Source organism: Oryzias latipes, chromosome 17 (genome assembly GCF_053564925.1).
Source record: "Oryzias latipes strain Hd-rR chromosome 17, Olatipes_Hd-rR_3.1".
NCBI classification, from domain to species: domain Eukaryota; kingdom Metazoa; phylum Chordata; class Actinopteri; order Beloniformes; family Adrianichthyidae; genus Oryzias; species Oryzias latipes.
Window position 1 is genome coordinate 12,923,669 of NC_136253.1, and position 13,860 is coordinate 12,937,528.

At 45.1% G+C, this 13,860-nt stretch overlaps 1 protein-coding gene across 1 annotated transcript; it reads right to left on the minus strand.

Annotated features, from left to right (window-relative positions):
• Positions 1-12,410: 12,410 nt before the first annotated feature.
• LOC144986692 (uncharacterized) lies at positions 12,411-13,375 on the minus strand (the record flags this gene model as incomplete). Its single annotated transcript, XM_078934470.1, has 2 exons — positions 12,411-12,901; positions 13,033-13,375. Coding segments are annotated over 2 exons (573 nt in total), but the record flags the coding sequence as incomplete, so codon positions are not given.
• Between the last annotated feature and the right edge of the window lie 485 nt (positions 13,376-13,860).

The following is a 13,860-nucleotide window of genomic DNA, read 5'->3' on the forward strand; positions in this document are numbered from 1 at the left end:
GGTCTTTTGGAACCGACATACCCAGAGTAAGCAAGTTCAGGCGGATTTCAGCCAGAGTTCAGGGTTAAAGTCAGGCTAGTTTAAACATGCTTTAACCCTTGTGCTATCCTAGGCACTTTAATATTGGGAGTTGGGTCATCTAGACTCCACTAGACAGTGTGCTGAAACCTTTTTCTTTAATGATTTGTGATCTTCACTGGTGTCCATGAATTACATGAGATCCTCTCCACCTTTATCCCTTTTGTCATGGTAGGGAGAACACGTCAATTGTCATTTTGACCCCATAACATAAGGGTTAAACGTACTTTCTGGAATACCCCCCTGCTCTACAACTGACTCTACTGCTGTTAGAAATTTGGAGGTTCTCTTTGACAGCTCAATATTAGTGTCTCCCCATAGATGGAACATTACGCATTGACCTTGACCTTTAGTTTAGATGCAGAAAGTTGTTCTTACGTTCATGTGGTTTTGGAGGATTTGTTGTTTTTCTGATGTTTATGTGTGTTTTCTGAGTCTTCACACATCTCCAGCCCAGCAGCTAAACCAACCCCCACCCCCAATCACTCTCATCACTGCACACCACCCCCATCCACAGCCGTACCATCTCTGCCCCACACCTCCACCCCCTTTGCCTCACTTCTGATCAGGTGAGGAGAGAACTGAGGCGACTTAAGACCAGGAAAGCTGCAGGTCCAGCCGGCATCGGACCCGGACTGCTCAGGGACTGTGCTGACCAGCTCTGTGAGGTGGTCACTTACATCTTCAACCTGAGCCTGAGTCTAGAGACGGTCCCAGCCCTGTGGAAGACCTCCTGTGTGGTTCCGGTTCCTAAGATGGCGCACGCTAAGGAGCCAAACCATTACAAACCAGTAGCCCTGACCTCCCACCTGATGAAGACCATGGAGAGGCTCATCCTTAGACACCTTCGCTCAGTGGTCAGCACCGCCATGGACCCGCTGCAGTTTGCCTACAGACCGAACATAGGGGTGGATGATGCTGTCATCTTCCTGCTGCACCGGGCGTTGACTCATCTGGAGGACGCCGGAACTGCTGTGAGGGTCATGTTCTTTGACTTCTCCAGTGCCTTCAACACCATAAGGCCAGCTCTGCTGAGAGAGAAGCTGGAAGGGGCTGGAGTAGATGGAAAACTGGCTGCATGGACGACCAACTACCTCACCAACAGACCACAGTATGTGAGGCTACACAACTGTGTGTCGGAGGTGGTGGTTTCCAGCACTGGTGCTCCTCAGGGGACGGTGCTCTCATCGTTCCTCTTCACCCTTTATACCTCGGACTTTACCTACAACATTGGCAGTTGTCACTTCCAGAAGTTCTCTGACGATTTGGCCATTGTTGGCTGTGTGTCGGGGGGGAACGAGCTGGAGTACAGGTCAGTCATCAAGGACTTTGTGGTGTGAGCGAAATCACCTGTGCTTGAACACCAGTAAAACAAAGGAGATGGTGATTGATTTCCGGAGGAGAACACCACAATTCACACCGGTGAGCATCCAGGGCTTGGACATTGAGGTAGTGGACAGTTTTAAGTACCTGGGTGTTCACCTCAACAAGAAACTGGACTGGACTCAAAACACTGATGCCCTGTATAAGAAGGGCCAAAGTCGCCTCCACCTTCTGAGGAGACTGAGGTCCTTTTGAGTGTGCAAGCCTCTCTTAAGGAAATTTTATGACTCTGTGGTAGCCTCTGTTATCCACTACGCCGTGGCCTGTTGGGGAGCAGGCAGCACAGACCGGGACAGGAAGAGACCTAACAAGCTGGTCAGGAGGGTCAGTTCTGTCCTAGGCTGTCCACTGGACTTTTTGGAGGAAGTGAGTGAAAGGAGGATGTTGGCCAAGTTAACATCCATCATGGTCAACACCTCTCACCCACTACATCAGACAGTGGAGGCACTGAACAGCTCTTTCAGTGGCAGACTGTTACACCCCCCATGCAGGAAGGAACAGTCCGCAAGTCATTCATCCCAACAGTTGTGAGATTGTACAATGCCACAGTTTAAATATGCATGTACAATCCGGTAATCATACATCCATAGCCCATCTGTATATTCTGTGTTTTTACTTTATTTATTTAATTTTATTATTGGGCATAACATATGCTATGTTGTAAAAGTGTACATTACTTACTTTTTACTTTTTCTATTTTTGCACATTTTTGTATTTGTATACTTGCACATTTTGGAACACCCCTCACTTTTGCACATTGCTGTCACTTTTCTCTGCTATTTGGAACTGCTGTGACAATTGAATTTCCCCAATGTGGGATCAATAAAGAATATCTTTATCTTTATCTTTATCTAATAGTCATTTTCCAATCATTCTAGCACTGCTCCTCATTTCTTTAAGTTTGTTTTTGTCCCTGAGGGACATCAACCCTTTGGTGCAATTGGAACTAAAATGATGACAAAAGTCACAGTTTTGAGAAAAAAATTAAAATGTTCTGCTTTATAATATGCATGTTCATTTTCAATCAACATTAAAACTTGTTTTCATCCACATTCTATCTTCTTTCTTTCTCCCATCAGTTGGATTACCAAAACACTCCCCACATCTGCTCCTGGACCGGCCCTTCTGTCAAACTTTAGAAGCATCTATTGCTCATGAGTCAGAAAGTTTGTCCACCACTGCTCTAGGGCGTCCCTACTATCAAGTCAACAGAACAGATAGTCTGACTCTGAGAGGGAAAGTAGATAGAAGGACGAGGAAAGAGAGGATGAGACTCACCGCTTCTGATTCCAGACCCACAGCACACTGCTGCTTCCAAACAGGGAAATGAATCATTTTTCATTCATAAAATGAACATATTTTATTAACTGTACTTGATCATGTAAAAAATGAAAAAGTAAAAATATAGATAAATAATAATCTGTGTTCAAATGCTTTTATTTACATCATGTCAGTCGTCTTCACTTTGGGTGTTTGAAAAGTCTAGGAGGACAAAAGGTTTAAGAAATCATCAGGTGTTCAGTTTAACCTCTGACTGACTGGCGGCGCGTGCACACGCAGCGACCCCTCTCTCCCCTACTTTCGGTGTTTTTCTGGTTTTTCTTTTGGCTTTATCTTTTGGATTTCAAGGATTTATTGTTTTTAAAAGAATGTACTCATACTCCCGTGAGGTCCTGCGCGCCATCGGCGGAACCACTGTTTCGGACCATTTTCTGAGGAACTTACCGGCTGAACTACGTGACTGCGGTCTGCTCCGGACAGAGAGGAGGCGCCACAGGCGCTGCAAGCCCTTCCCCTCCCCCACCTGGGCGCCTCAGACCACACCACTGTCATGCTAATGCCAGCATACAGGCCAAAGGTCAAAGCCATCAGACCAGCTGAAAAGGTGGTTCGGGTGTGGCCTGAGGGATCTACTGATGCTCTACAGCAGTGTTTTTCAACCTTTTCTGAGCCACGGCACACTTTAACCTTAAAAAAAATCCCGCGGCACACCAGCATCCAAAAATTAAAAAAAAAGGAGAAACTCATAGTCTGTATTGATCTACAGCCCCTCCACAATCTCACATGCATTTTTGAGATAATTGTTGCAGAAAAAAGCTGGAAACTGCAGCTGTTTTTTTTCTAAAAGATTCAATAAAAGTTAAGTTAGAAGATTTAAAAATAGTTTGATGTGTGTTCGTTGGTTTCAAGACGTTTAACGACAGATCTCCTTGTGCCCTGTCACTCTCACAACCCTTCATGGGAGATGTAGTGCATAAAACGGCCGGAGATCGGTTTTCGGAGCTTCATTGTTTTGTTCACTTGTTCCACGGTCTGATACCGGATTCTGTGGAAAGCTAAACCGCTAAAGACGAGCTTTAGCAGGTATTTTTGTTAGAACTGAGCGACTTTACGAGCTAAATCGGGACAAGGAAGTGAAGACTTTAACCACTTCTGATTGGTCAGACTGATGACATGTGATTAAGCCTCTCAAGAATGATTGGTGGAGACAGTTAAAGGGACGGGACTTTTCCCAAATACAGCCGGAGCTGCAGCTGAATCGCGGCACGGTCATTCTTATCAAAATGTCTTTAATAAAATAAAATAAACGCAAAGAAAAAGTATTTTACGATCTTTTATATTCCTAAATCCTCAGTGTTTTATCAGGGCCTGTTTGGATGAACAGAGAGCTGATATCCTGGAGATGGGAAATGTTTTTAGATCAGATAATGAGGGCAATTTTCCACGGCACACTTGACCATCTCCCACGGCACACTAGTGTGCCGCGGCACACTGGTTGAAAAACACTGCTCTACAGGACTGCTTTGCCACCACTGACTGGAGTATATTCAAACAAGCAGCCACCTACAATGACATCACTGATCTCCAGGAGTACACAGAGACTGTCACATCCTACATGAGGAAGTGCATGGACGATGTCACAGTCACCAAAACCATCACCCTTCGAGCCAACCAAAAGCCATGGCTGACAGGAGACGTCCACAGACTCTGGAGGGAACGGAACGCTGCCTTCAGAGCTGGGAATGAAGCTGGTCTGAGAACAGCCAGGGCCAACCTGTCACGAGGCATCAGGGTGGCCAAGAGAGAGCACTCCAGGAAGGTGGCTGACCGATTCAGCGACAGTGGTGACACCAGGAACCTGTGGCGGGGCATCCAGACCATCACGGATTACAAGCCCGCCCCACAGGCCTGCGACTACTCTACCCCTCTGCTGGACCAGCTAAATACCTTCTTTGCCCGCTTTGAGGCAGACAACAGCATCCCGGCACAGAAGACTCCTCCCCCTCCCAGTGACCTAGTGCTGATGCTATCACGTGACAGCGTGAGGCGCTCACTGGGAAGGATTAAGCCACAGAGAGCCCCAGGACCTGACAACATTCCTGGCTGTGTCCTGAGGAACTGTGCTGATGAGCTGACAGATGTCATCACCGACATCTTCAACCTCTCACTGAGCCAGGCTGTTGTCCCCTCATGCTTCAAAGCCACCACCATCATCCCGGTCCCAAAGAAGTCCTCTCCCTCCTGCTACAATGACTACCGCCCGATCGCTCTCACCCCCATTCTCATGAAGTGCTTTGAGCGGCTGGTCATGCAGCACATCAAGTCTACCCTTCCCCCCACTCTGGACCCCTACCAGATTGCATATCGATCAAACCGTTCGACCGATGATGCCATCTCAACAGCCGTCCACTCAGCCCTCACTCACCTGGAAACAAAAGACTCTCATGTCAGAATGCTATTCATTGACTTCAGCTCCGCCTTCAATACAGTAATCCCCCAGCAGCTCATCCACAAGCTAGACCAGCTAGGACTCAACACCTCCCTGTGTAACTGGCTTCTGGACTTTCTGACAGGGAGACCACAGGCAGTTCGTGTCGGCAACAACACCTCCAGCACCATTACAATTAACACAGGGGTCCCCCAAGGATGTGTGCTGAGCCCCCTTCTCTTCACTCTGCTGACCCACGACTGCACCCCAACATCAAGCTCCAACCTCTTCATCAAGTTTGCGGATGACACAACAGTGGTGGGTCTCATCAACAACAACGACGAGACCCCCTACAGGAGGGAGGTGAGCAGGCTGGCTCTGTGGTGCAAAGACAATAATCTTTGCACGGTTGGCCGGTTGCCCCGGCCGGTTGGCTGCCTCTGTCCCGTCCAGGCCTGAACAGAGCTCTTCTAAGGCTGGTGCTTGGGGGTGGGGGCCTGGGCTTGCTCCGGGGGGGCGGCGCTTTCTGGCCAGGGGGACAGTCTACCAACCTACCCCCTTCCTCATACAACCTCATATTAGGGGTGGGGGGTTTAGCCTGCGATGTGCCCTGGGGGGGGGGGGGGGGGGGGGGGGGGGGCTACTTGGCAGTGGTAACCCTCCCATGGATGCCGTATGAAGTGGGCCCCCCTCTTTTGGTTTTGTTTGCACCTTAGACATTTACGGCCCTTGGACATTTAGGGACATTTAGGGTCCTTGGGGGGGTGCTTGGACACCACTGCCAGCAAGCAGCGGATGTCCTCCTAGCACCCTACCCGCCAATTTTAACCGCACCTTAGACATTTAGGGCCCCTTGGTGGGGAGGGTGAGGGGACATCACTGTGAGTAATCAGGAGATGTCCCCTCAGTGCCCTACCCGCCAATTTTAACTGCACCCCGCTTAGTACACACACCCATCCCCCCTCAAAATATACATTCCAAAAAAAAAAAACACACACACACACCCTCACAAACACACATACACGCACACACATTTTGCAAGGAAGGTGGGACCCAGGACCATCTGTCCCCTACCCCTTACCTGATGGGGGGTACGGGGCCCTTTGCAACGGCTGCCGTGTCCCCTAGGTGCCGGTTTCCTGGGCCCGGCGGTGCTCTCTCCGCTCGAGGGGGGGTTCGTTGGGCTCTTCCGGCCCGGCGGGGGGACTGCTCTCCTGGTTGGGCTGGGGCGCCGCTCTCTTTCCCCCCGTGCTTCCCTGCTCTCTGGCTCTGGGGGCCTCGCGGCGGTCCTGGTGGCCCTGGCCTGGGTGGCGGATTTGGTCGCCCGGGGGCGGTTGTCTCCTGCCTGCTGCCGTGTGGCGTTGGGGGGTTCCGGCTGCCGCTGCTGCTGCGGCGGGGGTCTTGGTGTGGGGATGGCTGCGCGCTCCCCCTCCTTCTTTTCACATTCCACCATCCATTTTAGAAGAACATAAACACTCACCTGAACACAGGTGTTAGCTCACCTTTGCACTAATAGTTTGCATGATTGAATGAATGAAATATTTCACACTAGTTGGTTTAAAGGCATAAGTATGCATGTGTGAACACTATCTGTTTTGGGTACATGTTGACATGTGGACATTTTTGGAGCTAGCAGGTGTGTTTATAACATTTGAGTGTGTGTGGATAGGCCACGCCCTTTTTGTACTACATTTGAACCTTACCGTAATGATAAACAACTTGCTGCTCTACGCTGCTTCATGGTCTCCCCCCCCCCCCGCCCCCTCCCACTATCACCCTCCTACCCCCCCCCCCCCCCCCCCCCCCCCTCTAACATCCCTCTCTCTTCTTCCCTCCTTTCCTTTTCCGTCCGGTCCAACACTAAAGATTTTCAAACATGATTGAAATTAATAAAGTTTGGCCTCAATTAGGCTACGTTCACACTGCAGGGCTTAATGCTCAATTTTTTGAAAAAATCCGAATTATTTACTAGACCATTTCCAAGTAAATCCGAACTTTTGTGATCTCCAGTGTGACCGTGACACGACCCAAACGAGACCCGCATGCGCAGAAGCCAGAAGAATACTCAACGGTGAACGACGTCACTTGTTTGCGGAGCAGATGTCAACAACAGTGTTGTTAAAAGCGGAGCTCTTTTTGTAATATTAAATTTATTTTCACGAAGGAGCAGCACAATTACAATCTTCTCATTTTAAGAAGGCAATGGAGTCTGGATCGTCTGGACCCACTGTAGTGGAAGAGGAATGTGTATGTGTTGGAGCCGCTCGCCCGCGTGTGTGCAAGCGCGTGCCGCGATAGAGAATAGGGGGGGGGGGGGCAGTGTGTGCGCGCATTCATGTTGTGTAATAAAAGAAGGTTTCCCCCAAAATAAATGCTATGGACTCTTTATTAACCCGTTCTGGAGAATCTAAGGATCAGAACAGGGAGGAGGAGGAGGATCGCCCGGGTCCCCCGCGCTTGGGCACGGTCAAAGGGGAGAAAGAAAAAAAAGTTATCGCGGTAAAGGTTCAACACCACGCTCTGCCATTTATCTGGAAATGTTTTCAAAAACTGCCCAGTTGCAATAAGAGCCCTGCTGGAGTTTGGCCTGAAAAGAGCGATCAGCCCAAATATTAATCCAATCGGGGATCTCGCTTCCCTTCCACTGACGGGTCTCAGCAGCATCGTCCACCATGGTTGATGTTTACGTTCTCGTTCCTGCCTACTTTAACGCAAAATGATGACGTTTGTTGCGTGTCGATGACGTACAGTTCGGAATCAAGTCGCCTGGCCGGTCAGACGGCGGTCGCAATTGAAAAGAACGGCTACAATTCGGAATCAGGACGGCAAACCCACGGGGCCTGGGTCGCAATTGAAAAGATCGGATCTGTGTCATTCAGACTGTCATGAAAAGATCGGAATTGGGCCGCTTAGGGGCAAAAAATTCGGAATTGGGTCGTTTCAGCCTGCAGTGTGAACGTAGCCTTACAAAAGGGGTTTATTCAGACATACCTTTGGTTTGTCTGAAGAGTAATAACCCCTCTTGTTAAAGTAAAATATGTCCAACACAAGAGGCCCTCAGCTCTCATCTGTCTGCCCAGCTGTTGGACAGGACAAGTTAAAAAAAAGAAAAAGAAAAAAAAGAAAATAAGTATTGAGAACCAAACAGACAAAACTTAAAGCTAAGATTAGAAAAGACAAGAAGGTTTTTGCTAAAAGCTGGAATGTAAACATTTGTAGAATAATGTCTGCAGACTGATGATGACAATATTTAACAGGAGAATCAATCAGATGAAGTTCAGACAGGACTGAGTTACCCTCTAAAAACAAATGGACAAAAATGATTTAGATATAATAAAAAACTGAATGTAATCATCTGACATGATTCCAGTTTATTAGTTATTTTTATTCACCTCTTTACACCGTACGTCACTACGGTAATTTGTAACATTGCATTAAATCCAGGACTCAACTTAACTTGCAGTAACTTAATATTACAAATAAAATAATAATAAATAAAGTTTGTGACTCTAAATGTTTCCAGTTGCTGTTTTCCAACATGTTAAAAACTGTGGTTAGAGAAATAACAGGCCTGGAATGTTGAATGTGTTTGTTCTCACACTGATGTTCAAACTGGAGTTTTTTCTATTTTCAGTCTGAAAATCAGGAGAAGCAGAGAAACAGTTCAGTTCAGTGGATCTGAAGGCTGCAGAGCAGCAGATGTTCTCTAAAGGCTGACTAAGCATTGACAGCTATGTGGACTTTTCTGGAGGTTTAGCAGGTGGACAAAAGGACAGAAGATGGTGACCAGTCCATCAAGGAATCATCTGGAAAAAACAGATTGTCAGAACTTTGCCAGATCCACAGTCTTCTTTGTTTTGTGTGTTTCTCTGAGCAGCTGCTAATCACTGCATTGAAAGCAGACTGAAAGCTCAGCTTTTTCAGACTCACTGATTTCTGAGTTTCTGTGTCTGCAGAAGCTGTCACTCTGGTTTCTGCATTCAGGAAACTCAGAAAGAGATCATTTATTCTCCACACATTTGGACAAAGGAACAAAGGAATTAGAACAGGTTCATGAATTCAGGATTTCATTTCATTTCCTGCAGAGTCAAGCCATGAGTTTCTTTTAGAACTACAGTCATGATTTCATGTCTGGATTCATTGTGTGTGGGGTCATGGGGTCAATGGGGTGGATTGACTTTTTAACTGTAAATCACTTTGAGTTATGTGGCATAAAATGCACTTTTTTTTGTTTTACAAATAAAGTTTGATTTGATTTGATTGTGTTTTCATTTGGTGCCTTAATCCTCAGTTCAGTGAGTTTGTGAGTCTGTGTGAGATGGAGGTGAAACATGTGAACCTGGCTGTGGTTTCCTGCTCTCTTTCTGTCACAAACACTAACATCTGTTCATCTGCAGGTTTTTGTTCAGCCTGCAGGGATCATTTCTCACTGTGGGGAACTCTCTTGTCACAGCTGCAGTAGTAGGAGGCTGAATGATCCACTTTGACTTGATTGATCTTCAATTCACATCCACTCTGGGTTTTTTCAGCTGTGAAATCATCTTGTTGAGGATGACCGTAACCTTTATATATTTCACCATTACTTTCACGAAACTTAAGAATCAGTCTGAATGTTTCTGTTTCTTTCTTCTGGTGCCAGTATCTGTCACTATCATAACACTCCTGAATTCCTCCACAGCTGAAAGAGACACTTTCACCAACTCTCCTGGTCAATGTTAAATCCTCCTGAATCAGCTCTGCTGCCATGGCAACCAGTGCTGCAGAGACACAGACAGACAGGTGAAGGTCAGGATGACAGTGTTTGTTCCAGGTAGACCTGGTTGGCTCCTGATTGGCTGCAAACACTCACCTGAACACAGACAGCACAGAGCAGCAGCTGGGAGGAAAAGCATTTTGTTCAGCCGTGTTTCCTCTGCTCAACCTGAGGAGAAGTGGTGTTCTGATGCAGCTGAGGACAAAGAAGGACCTGAGAGCTGTGAGATGAGAGCAGGACCACGTTCTTTGGGACTCCTCCTCCAAGCTCCCATCAGCCCCTGCAGCTCACAGAGAAGACTGCTGCTGCAGACGGACAGCTCAGCTGAAGCTGCTGTGTGGTTTCATCTTCCTGATTTGAATCTGACAGCAGATGAAGAGAATCTGGGTCACATGATGCACAAACACTCCAACACATTCATGTTCCACAAACACACTCAGCTTGATGCTGAACTCACAAACACACACTGTTATCTGCTGTTTAACAGCTGTGGAGAAAATACACAAGTATCAATTCATGTTCTGTTTCTTGATGAATCTCTGTGATCCATGATGAACTCATGTTGATGCTGGAAGCTGCTTGAAATGTTTTCTACACTCTTTATGTCTAGAGAAAAATATCAATGATTCTCATCTGTTAACACAGGGAAGTTCCTAAACAGCCATGTGGGGGCGCTCTCCAGCTGCTTTTAATTAAAGTAATGGTTTCAGAGATATTTCAGTTACTTTTTAATGGAAGATTTTAAACCATGAAGTCTGTTTTCCTCCATTAGAAACATTTCAGGAGATCTTTGTTTGAAAACTTTTGACCTGATCGTCACAAAGACAAGATTCCAGTTTTTTCTTTGGTTCTCTTTGATCTCATGAATATTTTTCTCTGATGTTTTCAATGTCCTCATTAGGACCAAATAATAAGACGTTTGAGTGAAACTTTTTTAGTTTTTTTGTAAAAACAATAAACTGTTTTTTTTTGTCTGTATGTAATGTATGTAATTGTATGTAAAATTCTGTATTCTTACCTCATATCAGATTTTTGAAGATTTGAATGTTGTCCATCAAACAGTCACCTACCAATTTTTATCTACCCTTTAATAAATACACACTAATTTTCATCACACAAAAACACACACATGCAAGGAGTAAACAGGTGTGTTCAGGTGAGAATCTGCTTCAAGCTTCCTCTCAGTAAACAGTCATTTCCAGCATTTGGATTGAAGACTTCTGTCTCTAATATGGGTTCTGGATGCTGATGATCACAGAGAGCAAACTGGTCAAGTGTGTGTTTAATCCCCAAACAACGACAGACCACATGATGACCTTTGACCTTTTTCTTCTTTAATGTAGTTGGATTTACAGTAGAAGATACATCCCTGCCTGTTTTGCACATGTGTCTGTGTGTGTGGTTCTACAACAGAATAAAGAAAACAAATAATACAATTAGAATAAACCAAATTCAATAACCAAACCCAAAATAATAATATTCATGATTCAATAATTTAGCAACAGGATGTCTTAATAATAACCACTTAGCCTGTTGGATCTGCATTTGGAAACATTCCACAAACCTCTAATAGAATTATTATACCCAGAATATTATACCCAGAAAACTTATGATATTAACTGTAGGAACTAATTAAATCCAATATTATAGAACTTCTAACCAAAACTAGCTTAACTTGTTAAGTCAGCAGAAAATGTCTACACCAAAAAAACAAACAGATTTTACTCTAAACAAACACAAAAATGGTCTCACTGCTCTCATGGACGCACACTTAAGCTTAGAAACCCAAACTGCTCTTTCAAATATTGTGTTTGCTGCTCTGTTTACTTCTGTTTACAATTTAGAATTGGATTTACTCAAACAACAACAGCGCCCTCTAGTGGTGAACTTCAGAAAAACGCCTCAGTCTTCTCTGAAGAACAGCATTAATAATGTTAAGTTCCAAACAACTTTAGTTGCTGTCTATTTTTAGATTGTCTTTCTTCTGGTTCATGATTTTTTGTTTTTATCCTCTCCATCTTCCCCTCTTTACCCTCTCTCCTCTACCCATGATTAGAGACAATGGAAGTGATGATTCATTTAAAGCTCTGAATTCAGAATCCTCATGAAGAAATAAAATATGAATACACATATTTTGGGATTTGGGATTCTATATTTACTGAAACCAATGTCTAAAACAGAAAACAGGAGAATATTTGTCATAATCAGAAACACAAACATGATATTTGTGTATTTTTTTTGTGTGTGTTTTCAATTGTGTAGCCAGAGTTCAGGGTGTGAAGGCTGCAGAGCACAAACACACACATCTGCAGGCAGTTTGATTGTCTGTCAGCAGCATTTCCTGTAATCCAAACCACTGAGAGCAGATTCATATCTGCTGCTGTTCACTCATCAACCTCCCTCCTCTCTGCTCTCTGTCTTTATTCTGCTGCATGGAAACTTTTGATTTGTTGATGTTCTTGAAAGAATCAAAAACTTACAGTTAAATGTCTTAAAACAAGAAAATTGTCTTTCAGTTTATTGAGAATATTGTTGCAAATAAAATGTAAGAATATGGATCAATGTGTAGAAACAGAAAATGTAAATGAAAAAGCAGAAAACTGCAAAGTTCCATCTCTACAACACAGCTGACACAGTTTGATGAAGGATCTACAGCAAGTCATGAAGAACATTTGAGAACTGTGATCAAAGTGATGAATGAGATGAAAGGAGGAGATTTGATGGAGAGAAAAGACCAGCAGAAAACAGTCATTCAGCATGTCTGGAGTTGGTGGATGCTCCCTTGTTTCTGAGGATCATCAGCAGAGAGAGTCCACAGCAGTACACCAGACTCTTCACTATCAGCACTGAGTACAGCAGGCAGAGCAGCTTCACCCTGCACTCAGACTGGAAGGACAGCTCCACCAGGTCCAGAGGAGGAGCAGAGGCTGTTCCCTCTGCTAGAATGCTGGAAGATGCTGGATGGGATGTTGGAGCTGCTGGATGGGATGTTGGAGCTGCTGTGGAACCTGCAGCTGGAAGTGCAGGAACCTCTGAAACAGAGAAAGAGTCAGAAAGAGTCAGCATGAAGCTGAATCTCTGTTGAACACAGTCACCAAGCCTTCATTACCTTGTTGTGTTTGGGCCTCCACTGTGCCCCCCTCATGTTTGACGGAGCAGATGTATTTATAGGAGCTGTCCTCTTGCTGATGGAGGAGCAGGATGGAGGCGCTGCGTCCCGACTCTCTGAGATCCAGCTGCTCTTCAGAGGTCAGGTCCTCCAGTGGTCCGTTGTTCTTCTGTCTTTTCCAGGAGAACTGGACCACAGGAGGAAACATGGCTGAGGCCAGACACAGCAGGGAGCTGCTCCCCTCCACATGGACTCTGGATGCTGCTGGGTACACGCTCACCACGGGCTTCACTACGGACTCATCTGAAGTTTGACAGCAGCAACAAGCAGCACAGACACACACTCACACAGTCAACAGCAGCTTCCAGAAGTGCATTCAGTCTGATCCTGGAAACTCCATGAACTCTGATCACTAAACTCCTCATCAATGCAGCACAAAGTTCACTTCACTCACTGGATTCAGCTTCACATCAAACCGTCATCAGGAGACACGACGGCTGCAAATCATTTCTACACTCAGACTAACTCATTTGGAAGAAAAAGATCTTTAGAAATTTGGAAATTAAACATAAATCTGTGCTTAAAAATTTTAAATGTGCTGAATTAAAACACGCATTTTTTATTTAATTTACCAAAAGATTTATCTTATCATTTTATTATAACATTTATAGATTTTTTAACACTTACACAATCTTACTTTTTACAGAAAATTGTTCACATTATCACAAAAATCAGAACACATTTATTTTTACTTTAAACTATTGTTTGATTTTTGAAAATATTCAAGAACGAAAAATGACCTTAAAAGACTCCAAAAAACATGTCAAG